General features: G+C 42.9%; 1 protein-coding gene across 2 annotated transcripts in view; it reads left to right on the forward strand.

Annotated features, from left to right (window-relative positions):
* MYO16 (myosin XVI) overlaps positions 1-16,890 on the forward strand; it is a 212,923-nt gene that overhangs the window by 116,538 nt on the left and 79,495 nt on the right. For both annotated transcript variants that reach the window (XM_038762138.1, XM_038762139.1), the window contains exons 22-23: positions 1,477-1,629; positions 7,439-7,639. In XM_038762138.1, coding sequence (XP_038618066.1) covers positions 1,477-1,629; positions 7,439-7,639 — 354 coding nt within the window. The remainder of the gene's footprint in view (positions 1-1,476; positions 1,630-7,438; positions 7,640-16,890) is intronic.

Below are 16,890 nucleotides of genomic sequence, written 5' to 3' on the forward strand. Positions count from 1 at the left end.
TCTCCTCATTCCTATGCTCTTTCCCCCAAGCCACATCACTGCCCTCCATTTGCAGTAGATTTGTTTTTTATAAACTGGCAAATGCCTTCTAGAAATTCCAAAGGTCCACAGAATGATATGGGTATCTATTCCATTGATTTTATTTTGTTAAGATGGTTGGTTTTGTTGTCTGTCTCCCCCTTCTAGACTGTGAGCCCACTGTTGGGTAGGGACTGTCTCTATATGTTGCCAACTTGTACTTCCCAAGTGCTTAGTACAGTGCTGTGCACACAGTAAGCGCTCAATAAATACGATTGATTGATATGGGTGGATTGTTCTAAAAATGCCAAAGTTGCACAGCCCCTCCATTAAGACTGCTGGCAGTCTTTATTCAATTTACCTGTTGTTTACAACTCTCAATCTCATCACCATTGACCCCTTGCCTCTGGCGTGGAACTCCTTCCCCCTTCAAATACAACAGACCACCACACTCCCCACTTTCAACTATCATCACTTTTATAAAACGCCGCACGTCGTTTCCAATAGCGGGTCTACGGATATATTTTCTCCAGAACGGCCTGTCTTCTGCCATAATCTGTAACCTTGCTAATGATTCTTCCATTATCATTGTTATGGTTTCTATCCATCTAGCCTCTGGTCAGCCTCTTCCACATTTTACCTGGACATTTTCTAGCCTTAGTGTCTTCTCCAGAGAATTAGTCTTCCTGATGATGTGTCCAAAATACGATAATCTAAGTCGAGTCATGGCCTTCCAAAGACCACTTGGGCTGAATTTGCTCCAAAATCCATTTGTTTGTTTTTCAGGCAGTCCATGGTATTGGCAAAAGCCTTCTCCAACACCACATTTCAAAAGAATCGATGTTCTTCCTATCCTGTTTTTTTAAATCACTTTCCAAGACTTATTAAAAGAGACCTTCCTGTCTAAGTTTTCATTTCTCCGTCTCCCTTCTGTGTGTCCTGTGCACTTGGATCTGTACTGTTTAGGCAAATGGATATTCACTCCACTTTCAGCCCCACAGCACTTACATGCGTATCCTTACACACAGTCATCTATTTCAATGTCTGTCTCCTCCTCTAGGTATTGTGAGCTCTCTGTTGGTAGGGGTCCTATCTACCAACTCTGTTGTAGAGTTGGTGCAGTGTTCTGCATGCAGTAAGTGCTCAATAAATACCATTGATTGAAAAAAAGGAACATCTTTAGAATCTAGTCGTTCCAATGATCATGCTAATTCTATATTTCAAAATGCAACTGGATTTATATTGTATCCTAATGAATAACGCTAAAATCTTCAAAATGGAATAAAAAGAAACTATTCAACTTAGCTAGAAGCATTATTTTGATTTTCCAGTGCTGAGTCTGAGTTGTATGCAAGAGTCATTTTAGAGCTAGACTGTATCAAGTTCTTTTCTGTGCGTTGTTAGAAATGAGTCCTGGGCCATCTAATTACTGTGTGACTGTTTTTTTCTTTTACACAGCTCTGTGTTAACATGACCAATGAGAAGATACACCAGTATATCAATGAAGTGCTTTTTCTACAAGAACAAACAGAATGTGTACAAGAGGGGGTTTCCATGGAAACAGCATATTCTCCTAGTAACCAGACAGCGGCTTTGGATTTTTTCTTCCAGGTATTCTTCCGATCCATGTCACACCAATGTATATGTTTCGTGCCTTGTTTATTTCAAAACAGGAAGAGAAGTCATGTGGTCTAATGGGTAGAACCCAGGCCTAGGAGTCAGAAGGATCTGGCTTCTAATCTCTGTTCTACCAACTTGTCCTCTGTGTGACCTTGGGTAAGTCACTCAACCTCTCTATGCCTCAGTTTCCTCATATGTAAAAAAATGGGGATTAAGGCTCTGAGCGCCATGTGGGATGTGGACTATGTTCAACCTGATCAACTTGTGTCTACCCCAGAGCTTAGTATAATGCCAGGCACATAGAATTAGCCTAACAAATACCATTAAAAATATTGAAGACCAAATGCTTTCTTTAACACTAGTTAGGTATTTCAGGTAGCTTTTTGAAAACTCTAAAATACTGCCTTCATTATATTTCAAAATCTGTTGCTGGGCAAGATGGTTTTCCCCCAAAGAGGTTGGGCTAATGCCAGTTAACTGAATGAGCACAAAGAAATATGAGTTCATCTCAGAAAGATGTACAGCTTCAGCTGCAAGTTGAATGATGTCTTTTGACCTAAATCCTAACTCTTTAGGTCCAAAGCTTAGGGGTCAAAAAGAATCCATGGGAAGAAAAGGGCGTTATTACAGATGCCTTTGTGTTTGTGGTTGAAGGTCAGAAGAATTGATTGAAAGCAAAGCTCCTTGAACACGATGAACAGAAAACAGAGTGAGTGCCAGCGATCATAATGTGGCATTAGGAAAACCACTTAGATGCTTCTAGACTGTAAGCTCATTTTGGGCAGGAAATGTGTCTGCTTGTACTCTCCCAGGTGCTTAGTACGGTGCTGTACACACAGTAAGCAGTCAATACATACAGTTGAATGAATGTTTTGCCTCTCAGTTTCCTTATTTGAGAAGTGTTGATAAACACTTCCAAAATAACCACATCCCTGTCCGACCTAAATGATCTCATGTCTAGTCCAGTGATTCGCAAGGCAAGCGCTTAACCAAGACAACAATTAAAAATATTTTTATTGTCAGTCATCATCATCATTATTATTCCCTGTTCATGGAACCCAAGGGGTTTGCCAAATTTAATCCCCATTTTCCATCTGGGGCAGTTGAAGCCCAAAGAAGTTAAGTGACTTGTCCAAGGTAATAAGTAGGCAAATGACAGAGCCGAGCCTTGAACTCAGGTCCTTGGACTCCCAGCCACTAGACCATGTTGTTTCCCCAACCTACTTGTGTCTACCAGCTCTATTGTATTGCATTCTCACAAGATGCTGTGCACCCAGTAAATACCATTGATTGATTGACAGATAAAAGCTGTGTGTCCTGGAAGGCCCTTATCTATTGGATACCGGTTTTTACTTCAGTCGTTTTACAGAATCTTAATTAGGTTCCGTTTCTGTTGGATTGAAGTGTGACTAATTTGCTTTAATTACCTTGTTCCACTGTCACCAATTTTGAATTTTTTAACTCGAGATACATTTTCACGGTTTTGTGGCTGCTTTTTCTGGCCCTCAAATTTTGGACTTCTCTAGCGCTGCTTTTTAAATTCTGTTGAGTGGGATTTTATTGCATTTTCTTACAGCCGAGGTTCTGTTTCTATTTTAAATTATGGTGGGTTTCTCTTCAAGTGTATTTATGAAGGTTCATTTTAGGTGAGACTAAAATTTCATACACTGAACTCAATTCCCATGGTGAAGAACATACGTGTTAGAAGGAATTCTCCCTGCCACACAGAGCTCGTTTTTCTATTTTTATTATATGCTCTCAGGCCCCTAGGACAGTGTTCTGTGCATATTAAGTTCTCAAACATTATGAGTGATGATGATGATGATGATTAGTGAAAAGGGTGAGGATGATAGGAGTGGTGGTGGTGAATTCATTCATTCATTCAATCGTATTTATTGAGCGCTTACTATGTGCAGAGCACCGTACTAAGCTCTTGGGAAGTACAAGTTGGCAACATATAGAGACGGTGCAACATATAGAGACGGTCCCTACCCAACAGTGGGCTCATAGTCTAGAAGACATGGTGAATGCTATTTATTGAGTGCCTACTGTGTGCAGAGCACTGAACCAAGCGTTCATTCATTCAGTCTGATATATTGACCACATACTGTGTGCAAAGCACTGTACTAAGCGCTTCGGGGAGTACAATACAACAACAAACAGATACATTCCCTGCCCACAATGAGCTCACAGCCTAGATGGGGAGACAGATATGAATATACTTGGGAGAGCACAGTATAACAGAGTTGTAGACATGATCCCTGCCCTCAAGGAGTTTATAGTCTAGTGGAGGGGCTGTTGGCCTTATTTGATGTATTTTAGTCCTTCCTTTTACATTTCCAGAAATTCCACTGTCTATCACCTATAGCATTCATTTGATGTTTCATTTAATAGAAGCCCTCATTCTATTTTTGGAAATACTGTTCTGGATTTTTTATTTTTTTTGCTTGGAAGCCGTAACTTTCAATCTGTGAACTTTTTTGGACTTGATAAATTATTTTGAATTTCCTCCAAACTCTAAGAGACGGCACATTTATAAATCCAGGGCAAGATCTGAAACCTTTACAACCGGAAAGTGTTCTAAAAAGTGGTGAGGATCAGATAGAAGCCAAAGTTAGCTCAGCTGTACTGTATCTTTGCCTTTGTCTTAATCATAAAAGTACAGCCATTTGAAAGAGAAGCTGATGCTCACAAAGAAGCAACTTGGCAAAATTAATTTCACTCCAGTTTAAACATGAGATGAGACATGAAGTCATGGAACATGGTGAAGAGCAGGCTAACACCTGAGAATAAAAAACTGAAATAGACAGGTCTTTTAAGCAGCAAGGCATAGTCCTTGTACCATATGGGGCTCACAGTGTGAGAGGGAGGAACACAAATCTCTTACCCCGTTGTACTAGCCAGGAAACTGAGGCTCTGAGAAGTTAGGTGACTCGCCCAAGATCACTCAGCAGGTAAGAGGCAGAGCTGGGATTAGAACCCAGGTCCTTTGACTCCCAGCCCATATTCATTCCTCTAGGCCACACTGCATCTATTATATTGTTATGTGGTACTCTCCCAAGTGCTTACTACAGTCCTCTGCACACTCAGTAAATATGATTGACTGACTGACTTCTCCACTGGGGCCTTTTCACTTCAATCCACATGGCTGTCCAGCTCATCTGCCCCAAACCTTCCCCAGCACAGGTCTCCCCTTTCCGGACTTTACTTTTTAATCTTAGCCTTAATCCCCATTTTATAGATGAGGTAACTGAGGCCCACTGAAGTGAAGGACTGGCCCAGGTCACCCAGCAGACAAGCGGCAGAACCGGGACTAGAACCCAGGCCCTTCTGGCTCCCAAGCCCATGCTCTGGGCTAGGCCATGCCGCTTCTTCTTATCGGCCACCCCCCTGTGTGCAGTCTTCACTTCCCAGCACATCCTCCTGCAAACCCTTGCTCACCTTGTCCCCAGAGCCTCCCCTCAAATCCATCAGGTTTCAACCCTCCCCATCCCTAAAGTCCTCTTCAAATCACACCTCCTCCTCCAACAAAGCCTTCTCCGAAGAATCATCCCCGCCTGGAATTTTTTCAATCCTTCCCTTCTCCGAAGAATCATCCCCGCCTGGAATTTTATCAACCCTTCGGCCACCTCTCACACTTATGTATTATTTATTTCTTCCCAGATTCAATCAATCAGTCATTCAATAGTGTTTCTTCAGTGCTTACTGTGTGCAGAGCTCAGCCCTTGTGTATACATGTATATTCATTCAAATGTATATATTGGGCACTTACTGTGTGCAGAGTGCTGTACTAAGCACTTGGGAAGTGTATAAATGTATGTGGAGGAAAGAGCATGGCCTAGTGGATGGAGCACATGCCTGGGAGTCAGAAGGACCTGGGTTCTAATCCTGACTCTATTTGCCTGCTGTGTGATCTTAGGCCAGTCACTTCACTTCTCTGGGCCTCAGTTCCCTCGTCTGTAAAATGGGGATTAAGACTGTGAGCCCCACTTGGGACAGGGATTGTGTCAAACGTGATTAGCTTTTATCTACCCCAGTGCTTAGAACAGTGCCTGACAAATAGTAAGCGCTTAACTGTCTCCCCCTTCTAGACTGTGAGCCCACTGTTGGGTAGGGACAGTCTCTATATGTTGCCAGTTTGTACTTCCCAAGCGCTTAGTACAGTGCTCTGCACACAGTAAGCGCTCAATAAATATGATTGATTGAATGAATGAATGAACAAATATCATTTTGTTATTATTTTTATTATCCAATTGAGCATTCACTTGTATTTATTTTGATTCCACTGATGGTGAATATTTCTACATCTGTTTTTGTTAGAGTTTTAGTTCCGTGAGGACTGGGGACATACTCTGTCCACTAGGCAACATTGTTTCTCAGCTTCCTATGGGTTGAGCATTTATTCATTCAGTTGTATTATTGAGCGCTTACTGTGTGCAGAGCACTGTACTAAGTGCTTGGGAAGTACAAATCCGGCAACATATGAGCACTCTTCCAAGTGCCTGTTGTATACTGAGCAACTACAAATCAAGCACTAATAAGTGTATTTTCACACCCTTAGCATACAGTGCTTGTTGTAGGCCGGGAATGTCTTTGTTAGATTGTTATATTGTACTCTCCTAAGTGTTTAGTACCGTGCTCCGCACACAGTAAGCCCTTGATAAATATGATTGATTGACCGTGTAGCTATTATTACTCTACTACTACTGGTGCTACTTATACTAATCTCCTCACCGTACCTCGCTCTCGCCTGTTCCGCCATCGACCCCCAGCCCACGTCATCCCCCGGGCCTGGAATGCCCTCCCTCTGCCCATCCACCAAGCTAGCTCTCTTCCTCCCTTCAAGGCCCTGCTGAGAGCTCACCTCCTCCAGGAGGCCTTCCCACACTGAGCCCCTTCCTTCCTCTCCCCCTCGCCCCCCTCTCCATCCCCCCCATCTTACCTCCTTCCCTTCCCCACAGCACCTGTATATATGTTTGTACATATTTATTACTCTATTTATGTATTTATTTATTTTACTTGTACATATCTATTCTATTTATTTTATTTTGTTAGTATGTTTGGTTTTGTTCTCTGTCTCCCCCTTTTAGACTGTGAGCCCACTGTTGGGTAGGGACTGTCTCTATATGTTTCCAATTTGTACTTCCCAAGCGCTTAGTACAGTGCTTTGCACATAGTAAGCGCTCAATAAATACGATTGATGATGATGATGATACTACTAAAACTCAAGCCCAATTCTCAGGCAGGGAAGGTTGTTGCTTTTTGTTTTTTACTCTTTGGACATTTCATCATAAGTTATTGACGTAGTCTTTGGAGTAATTTTTTTCCTTGGTATTTGATCTCCTTCTGCCCCAGTTTGTAAACTCTTTCTCCTTTACCACTTGGACCACAACCTCCCCAATTCCTTAATACGGTGGCTTTTCACCCAAATCACCCTTTAAAGTGATTGCTTATAATGACAATGATGATGATGCAGATAAAGAAAAAGAAGACCAGTGGGCTGTATGAAGCAGAGAAGAGGAATTATAGGTTCATAACTTTTTTTCTTTTTTTTTAAGGTATTTGTTAAGGGCTTACTATGTGCCAGGCACTGTTCTAAGCACTGGAGAAGATACAAGCTAATCAGGTTGGACACAGTTCCTGTCCCATATGGGACTCCCAGTCTTAATCCCCATTTTCCAGATGAGGTAACTGAGGCCCAGAGAAGTGAAATGACTTGCCCAAGGTCACACAGCAGGCAAGAGGTGGAGCCAGGATTACAACCCAGGTCCTTCTGACTCTTTTCTCTTTCACATTTCAGAAACCATCGGGTTTTCTCTCTGTTTTGGATGAAGAAAGCCAAATGATTTGGTCTGCGGAATCCAACCTTCCAAAACGTCTCCAGTCCCTGGTGGAAACCTGCAACAGCAATGTTGTGTATCCTGCCAGAAGAGATGGGAATGGAAATATTGCTCTAAAGGAGCAGGGCTTTACCTTCACAATTTTGCACTACGCAGGAAGGGTAAGTGGCATTTGGGGCCAAGCCTTTCTCCCAGATCATCTCCTTGATAAATGGTCAAGAAATTGTTTCGTGAATAGCCAGTCCTTTTTGGAAATTCTCTGTAATCCAGTTGTCACACGGGTAAGACAGTTTGTCTTCCTGTTTATGACAAAAATGTTGTAGAAGGAATCAATTTAAGCCAAAATACTGACAACAGTAAATCAAGCGTAAAGAACAAGAAGCAGCATGGCATAATGGCTAGAGCATGGGCTTGGGAGTCAGAAGGTCATGGGTTCTAATCCTGGCTCTGCCACTTACGTGCTGGGTAACCTTGGGCAAGTCACTTCACTTCTCTACACCTCAGTTACCTCATCTGTAAAGTGGGGATTAAGACTGTGAGCCCCACGTGGGACAGGGACTGTGTCCATACTGATTAGTTTGTTTCTGCCCCAGTGCTCAGTACAGTGCCTGGCACATAGTAAGCACTTAACAAATACCATAATTATCAATTATTATTATTAACAATGACTTCGGCTTCAGTCATCAATACCGGTGGTAGTAAATGTATTTTAGCAGATAGTCCAATAATTCAGGATCCCACCAAATTAGATGGTAAAATTCTGGTCGCCATTTTGTTGGAGTCCTTTATTCCACAGCACACTGGGTCTTTTCTAGGCAGAGTGCCAGAAAGGCAGCTGAGGGGAGGTATTGCTCCTGTATATATGTATATATGTTTGTACGTATTTATTACTCTATTTATTTTACTTGTACATATCTATTCTATTTATTTTATTTTGTTAATATGTTTTGTTTTGTTCTCTGTCCCTCCCTTCTAGACTGTGAGCCCACTGTTGGGTAGGGACCGTCTCTATGTGTTGCCAACTTGTACTTCCCAAGCGCTTAGTACAGTGCTCTGCACACAGTAAGCGCTCAATAAATACGATTGATTGATTGATTGATTGAGTAGACAGGAACCCTGTGCTACCAAAGACCAAGGTCAGTTTACAAATTCTAGTTCAGTGACAGCACACACAGAAGGTGGAAGCCACCGTGGCCAAGTGAAGGAGAGCCCAGGCCTGGGACTCAAAAGGACCTGGGTTCCAATCCCAGGTCCGCCACATGTCTCCTAGGGCAAGCCACTTCACTTCTCCAGGCCTCAGTTTCCTCATCTGTAAGATGGGGATTAAGACCATGAGCCCTATGTAGAACAGGGACTGTGTTCAACCTGATTAGCTTGTAGCTACCCTAGTGCTTAGTACAGTGCCTGGCACATAGCACTTAACAAATTCCAATTTAAAAAAAAAAAACCCTCTTCCAAATTTTTATATAAGGAAACTTATTTTCCCCCAAATGCCCATTCCCGAAACCAGATTCAGAAAACTTCTAAGGTAGCAGAGTCACAGTTAAATATTGCTTTACACTTCATTTAGTTCAGATGAACCTAGCTGAAAAGAAGGTATAATAATAGCCATTATTTTGCTAGTCTTTGCATTTCATATTTTTAGTTGCAAATAAATTTGCACATGAAATAAATCTCCTACATTTATTGAGCGTTTACTGTGTGCAGAGCACTGTACTAAGAGCTTGGAAAGTACAATTTGGCGACAGACAGAGACAATCCCTACCCAACAAGGGTTTTATTTATTTGTATTGATGTCTCCACCTCCTTTATTCATACATTCATTCTATCATATTTATTGAGCTCTTACTGTGTGCAGAGCACTGTACTAAGCGCCTGGAAAGTACAATTCAGCAACAGAGAGAGACAATCCCTGCCCAAAGTGGAGTCACAGTTTAGAAGGGGGGAGACAGACATCAAAACAAGTAAGCAGGCATCATTAGCATTAATATACCTAGATATAATTAGAGATATATATTCTTATCAGAACAAGTAAAACAGGTATTAATTCAAGTCAATAGAATTATAGATATATACATATGTACCCTAGTGCTGTGGGACAGGGAGGGGGGGTGGGGCAGAAAGAGGGAGTGGGGGCGATGGGGAGGGGAGGAGTAGCAGAGGAAGGGGGGGCTCAGTCAGGGAAGGCCTCCTGGAGGAGGTGAGCTCTCAGTATGGCTTTGGAGGGGGGAAGAGAGCTAGTTTGGTGGATGTGTGGAGGGAGGGCATGCCAGGGCAGAGGAAAGACATGGGCCAGGGGTTAACGGCGGGACAGGCGACAACGAGGCCCAGTGAAGAGGTTAGCGGTGGCAGAGGAGCGGAGGGTGCGGGCTGGGCTGGAGAAGGAGAGAAGGGAGATGAGGGAGGAGAGGGCGAGGTGAGGTGGCAGTGGTTATCACTTGAAGTGTTCTTGTGATTATTACTGATGATGTTGTGATTATAATCATTGTTATTATGATTACTGTGTACGTATCTGTAATTTTATTTATAATAATAATGATAATGATGGTATTTGTTAAGTGCTTACTATGTACTAGGCACTGTCCTAAGTACTAGGGTAGATACAAGAAAATCGAGTCGGACAAAGTCCCTGTCCCATGTGGGGCTCACAGTCTCAACCTCCACTCCAGAGATGAAGCAACTGAGGCACAGAGAAGTGCACTGATCTGCCCAAGATCACACAGCATCCCTTTGCTTTTCCCAGACAGACGGGTGGACGGACATTAGGACAGACGGATGGACAGACAGACGGGCATTAGGACAGATGGTCAGATGGACGGACAGACAGACAGAATGGACAGACAGATGGACATTAGGACAGATGGACGTAGAGATGGCCATTAGGACAGATGGACGGACTGACAGACAGACATTAGGACAGACAGATGGACAGACGGACAGACAGACATTAGGACAGACACATGGTTTAAAGGCTCTCTAGGAAAATGACAGATCCATAAATTTCCCCAAATTCTTCAATTTGCTCAGCCATTCAGTGCAGATTCTGAATTCATTAATTCTGCTGAATTAATATTTCCCGTACAATTTTTCTACGTTCATTAGAAATTGAAAGAGAGAGGCACAAATGTATTTTTAAAGAGACCTCAGCTAAAAGCCAAATAATGTCATCTGATGACAATATCTGCACCCCTTTAAGCTCTCTGTGGGCAGGGGATTTCTACCTCCTCTGTTGTACTCTCTCAAGTACTTAGTACAGAGTAAGCACTCAATAAAGACCATCAATTGATTTAAACATGAGGAACCTCTTAGACGTAGTCAATGTTCTGTGCAACTTGACCATTTTAATCTATAACTCTGATTTATCAAGCAATGATATTAAGCATTTACTGTGTGTGGGACACTGAATTAAGGTCTTGATTTAATGTCATTCATAACCCTATTTGGGAGGTCAAACCCTTTGTGATATGGGGACCACTGCAAAAATCAATAGTACTCTTGAAACACTTTCTGCGTGCTGAGCACTTACTGAGTGAGGACTTGGGAAAGTACAGTGGAGGTATAAAGTAAAGTTTTCAAGGAGCTTACAGTCTCACCTCTCTTCTGAGATGCACCGGGCAGTTCTAAACATCTCGGAAGCGAGGTTAGATTGCCAGAAATATCGATTGGCCTCTCCCCCCAATTCCAAGCGGAGCCTTATCCGAACTAATCCAATCAGATGAGAACTGAACCTGCTTTTTAACAGACATCCAGGCAGGGTGATCCCACAGTCTTCCAGGGGAACTTCTCTTCCAGGGGAAAACAGTCTTCACTCTCCGGAAAATTTTCCTTAAGTATAACTACATCTTTCATGCTGCAATTTCCGCTCTCGTTCCCATTTCACATGGGAGCATTAAATTCTGGCTAGTATGCACCCAGGGCTTTGATTAATGATACACCTGAGAGTACTGTTCAATATTTCTCAAGTGAGAACTGCCCATTTATCTTCCTGCCTCCCAGTTCTCTTTCACCTAGTGTGCTGCTACTGACATGAGAGCAACCTGCGTTCTTTAATTATTTCACACCAGGGCTTCTGGTTTAGCATGTCTCAGAAACTACGGGCAGCTGTCTTCTGTGGCTGTGGCAGCAGAAGCCTTGGAAAGAAAGAAATCTCCTTTCGGGTGATTATCCAAAAACAGACCACTTCAGAGACGCAGTGGGTTCAAGTAGAAAGAACATTGGGAGTCTGGAGATTTGGGTTCTAATCCCTGCTCTGCCAGTTGCCTACTGTGCGACCTTGACAAAGTCACTTAACTCCTCTGGTGCTTTGGATTTTTTATCTGTTAAATGGAGACTAAAAACCTGCTCTCCCTTCTTCCTATCCCGTGAGCCCCATGTGGAACCAGGACCCGGTCTGCTCTGATTGTTGTTACACCTGTCCCAGCTCTTGGCACGCAATAAGCGCTTAACAAACCCCACGATAATTATTTCTGTAGGTGGACTGAGCAAATTAAAGGTCACCTTTTCTGCCCTTAGACCTGTTTGCATAATGTCCTTTAAATGCAGATCAATGCCTGTCCAAAATACCTTTCTAAACTGTCGACTCACCCTCACCACCCCAGTGGACCTTGCATCTCAGGCAGACTGTGAAACTGACCCTTTAAATCAAAACACAAAGGAGATGGATTAATCAATAGGGAAGCTTTCATTTTCTTTCCCTTTTTTTTCCCCCTTAACTCAGGGCAGGCTGAGTCCCCAGACATAACAATCACATCTGTCTGGCCTAAGCTGTATCGAGGCTATTAAAGGTTATTTGACAAGACATTTTTTGCTCATGCAGAAACGTACTTGTTTTTTACACAAATCCGCTTTTGTTCACCTTCTTCCTGGAAAAGCAAAGAGTCAGGCAGCTAACAGCTCTGACTGCTCCAGTTCTGTTCCATTTAACTGAATGTTGGCATAAATTGTCCCAGGTTATATGATGAATGTTCACTTACCAAGATTTTGTTCTTCAAAGAAAACACAAGAGGGCTTTTAAGTGATCTAACTGTTTCATCAAAGACTTAATAGCTTCTGTTATCTCCACCTTTATGTGGTGGCACCAAAGTAATAAATAAAGACCCATAAAGTTGCAGTGTATCGATAGCTCCGAACACCACTAAGCCGATTCCGTATATTTTACCATGAAATTTCTCCAATGGGGTGTGCCCTTTATCAGTCTAGTGCATTCATCGATTTCAAGGGCTTCAATTTTAGATTGAGCTCTAGTCTGTTATTCCCGGACTTCTAAGAAACATTATTATGCTAAAGATGATGGGGACGCAGCCTTGCACTTTAGCGATGCACTCTGCTGCCATCAGGGGCTTTTATAATCATTTATTTCCTCCCTGGCAGCGGTGGTTCAATAGAGGGTGCTGATATTTACCCAGCTTTTCCGACACTAAAACAGAAGCCAGAATCTCTCGGTAACTTGAGTGGTGGCATTGGAATCCGGGCTCATGGAAAAATGCACGGTCCCTCCAAAGACATTTGACCCACCCATTTTTCAGCATTTGAAGTCCTAAGCCAGCTAGCTAGTTTATATTATTTTTCAGATTGCTGAGGAGGGCGAATGCTCCTCTCAAAAGGTGGCAGGGCAGATATTATAACTCCATGGACATGAATGTTCAGGCCACAATAATAAAAATAACCGGGGTTTTTGTTAAGCACTTAGTATGTGCCAGTCACCATACTAAGTGCTTAGTACAGTGCTCTTCACACAGTAAGTGCTCAATAAATACGATGGAATAAATACTAAGCGCTGCAGTGAATGCGTGCAGATTGGGTTGGACACAGTCCCTGTCCCATGTGGGGCTCACAATCTCAATCCCCTTGTTACAGATGAAGTGAGTGAGGTCCAGAGATTTGAAGTCACTTGCCCCGGGTCACACAGCAGACAACTGGCAGAGCCAGGATTAGAACCCACAACCTCTTGAACACCAAGGCCCATGCTCTAGCCACTCAGCCATGCTGCTTCTCTAGGCCATCGCCAGGCTGAGACCTTTACCTCAGCCAGCAGCGCGGAAATGCCAATTCGCCATGACTAGGGCCTGTGTAGCCCAGAGATGGAGACTGTATGGGACACCCAGGGGGCCGGTAGAGAAAGAGAGAGGCAGCCCCCCTCCACTTCCACTGATAGGCCCAGTTTGTGCTAGAGATTAGGTGTACCTGGGTTCTTAGCGACGCAGGGGGAGAGCTTTGTTCAGGCTGGATTAGCAGGTGACAGTCAGAGGGGAGAAAGGCAGCCAGGGAATTACGTCTTTCTTCCTTACTGCAAGATCACTGTGGGTTTAGAGTATTGGACTCTGTTGTATTGGACTCTCCCAAGCGCTTGGTACGGTGCTGTACGCACAGTAAGTGCTCAATAATTGAGCTCAATATTGAGCTCAATATGAGTAAGTTCTCAATTATAAAGTGAGAAGCAGCGTGGCTCAGTGGAAAGAGCCCGGGCTTTGGAGTCAGAGGTCATGGGTTCAAATCCTGGCTTCGCCAATTCTCCGCTGTGTGACTTTGGGCAAGTCACTTCACTTCTCTGGGCCTCAGTTCCCTCATCTGTAAAATGAGGATTAAGACTGTGAGCCCCACGTGGGACAATCTGATCACCTTGTATCTCCCCCAGTGTTTGGAACAGTGCTTTGCACATAGTAAGTGCTTAACAAATGCCACCATTATTATTATTATTGCACTATAACCAAGTTGGTAGACTCATTCCCTGCCCACAAGAGTCTTACAGCCCAGAGGAGGAGACAGGCATTGATATAAATATATAAATTATGGTTGTATACATAAGTGCTGTGGGGTTGAGGGAGGGGTGTATCAAGGGTGCAGATCCAAATGTAGGGGTGATGTAGAAGGGAGCAGGTGAAAAGAAAAATGAGAGCTTAGTTAGGGAAGATCTTTTGGAGGAGATATGCTTTCAGTAGGGCTTCGAAGTTGGGGAGAGTGATCAGGTTTGCTTGGGATGAACAAAAGCATGTGCGCTGAAATGTAGTGAGTAAGGAGTAATGGAGAGGAAGGAGTGGATCTGGAGAGTTTTGTAGGGGGAAAAAACAGCAGAATTTAATGACAGACTGAGGGCGAGAGTTGAACTCAGTCAATCAATGGTATATTTCGAGCACTTACTGTGTGCAGAGCACCGAGCTAAGCACTTGGAAGAGCACAGTAGCAGCGTGGCTCTGTGGAAAGAGCCCGGGCTTTGGAGTCAGAGGTCATGGGTTCAAATCCCAGCTCCACCAATTGTCAGCTGTGTGACTTTGGGCAAGTCACTTAACTTCTCTGGGCCTCAGTTACCTCATCTGTAAAATGGGGATTAAGACTGTGATCCCCCCTTGGGACAACCTGATCACCTTGTAACCTCCCCAGCGCTTAGAACAGTGCTTTGCACATAGTAAGTGCTTAATAAATGCCATTATTATTATTATTATTATTATTATTATTACAATACAGTAGAATTGGCAGACACATTCTCCGCCTACAGGAGTTTACAGTCTAGAAGAGGAGCGTAAAGGAAGTGAGGAGTGAGGAGGACATCGAGTTTGCAGGTTTTTATGAGGATGCTGGGGTTGAAGAACCAGCGATGATTATAAATCAGTAACATGGATTTTATGAATGTTGTTCTGTGTAGTATATTTTATGGAAATTTATGAGAATAGTCTTATACTTTGCAGAGTGGAAGGAATTTAGAAATCTTACATTAAATGAAATATATGTCTTGGAGGCGACTAGATGTGATGCATGGCACGAAATAAAGATTTGTATTATCTCACGGCATGAGATGCTAAACTAAAGCAGTTTCATACAACTAAATGAAAATTATGACACCTACTCAAAATGTCTCTTTAATGAAATATGTGGTTCAGTACGATTTCCAAGAGGTAACGTGCATAATTAAATTTCAGCTCATTAATGCTGCTCTTTAATTGTATATTTACAGACAAATCACATTATTCAATTAATTATGATGAGATGGCAACAATGAAAATTATGCGTCGAGTGTTCGGTTCAGGTCATTCTGTGATGTTTGTTTCTAGGGTTCTGAATTCTAGCAAGTAAATCATTTTTATCATTGGGAACATCAATTTATCCTGAGATGAAATTTTTACTGAAAATATATTCCAGTAGCTTTGTCCACAACTGTAATGATCCATAAATATCTTGCAGATCAGTTGCTAGAGTTTGTTCCTGACACCGCTCTGATCCCACTGGGGGTTTGTAGGTACCCGAGTCCTTGTATATTATTCATAAGATCTCTCGGTCTTCAACAACTAATTGATCTCGTCTCTTCCTTGAAAATATCAGCTTTTGAGGAGGTAATGACTGAAAACTCCTCAGAGTGTTTGTCCAGCGTTAGTTGGGCAGTGATAGAGGCAAATCCGGCTTCAGACAGTAAGCAGCACGACCTAATGGCTAGAGCATCGGCGTGGGGGTTAGAAGGACCTGGGTTCTAATCCTGACTCTGCCATTTGTCTGTGGTATAACCTTGGGCAAGTCACTTCTCTGTGCCTCAGTCACCTCATCTGTAAAATGAGGATTAAGACTGTGAGCCCCATGTGGGACAGGGACTGTGTCCAACCTGATTACCTTGTGTCTGCCCCAGTGCTTAGTATCATGCCTGGCACATAGTAAGGGATTAACAAATGCCTAATATTATTATTATTACTATTATTAAGTGAGGCAGTTGCTTCAGGGACCTCTGGCTGTGGGGATGGAGGGCACAATAATTAGGGAGTAGCAGGGTGCTGATAGATAAAATTTTGAAAATTCTCATCAGTCACAAGCAGCACCTTTAGGAACAAGGGCGTGAGGGGTAGGGACTTGTCACATTCCCACCATAATATTCTTTTTCAGCCCTTAGTAGTAAATAATGTTACAACTATTAGTAGAAGAATGCAATGGATCTGGGCCACGGCGGCCAGGGAAAGTGGGGTTCTCCCCATCCCCCAAAGAAATCAATCAATCAATGGTACTTATTGAGTGCTTACTATGTGCAGAACACCATACTAGCACTTGGGAGAGGACAATACAGCACAGTTAGCAGATGTGTACCCTGTCTACAATGAGCTTACAGTCTAGAGGGGGAAACAGACATTGATATAAATGAGTAATTTATAATGTATAAGTTAGAGATATGTACATAAGTGCTGTGGGGTTGAGGGTGGGACAGATATCAAGTACCCAAAAGTCACAGATCCAAGGGCATGGACGGCACAGAAAGGAAAAGGGAAGCAGGGAAGAGAAGGCTTAATGGGGGAAGGCCTCTTGGAGGAGATGAGACCTTAATAATGTGACCTTTCAAGGTGGGAAGAGTGGTGGTCTGGCTTATATGGAGGGGGAGGGAGTGAAGGAGAGTTGAACAGAGAAATGTTCCAGGTTTGATAGATAAATATCTGAAGAGTTG

The sequence above is a fragment of the Tachyglossus aculeatus genome, chromosome 20 (assembly GCF_015852505.1).
Source record: "Tachyglossus aculeatus isolate mTacAcu1 chromosome 20, mTacAcu1.pri, whole genome shotgun sequence".
NCBI classification, from domain to species: Eukaryota; Metazoa; Chordata; class Mammalia; order Monotremata; family Tachyglossidae; genus Tachyglossus; species Tachyglossus aculeatus.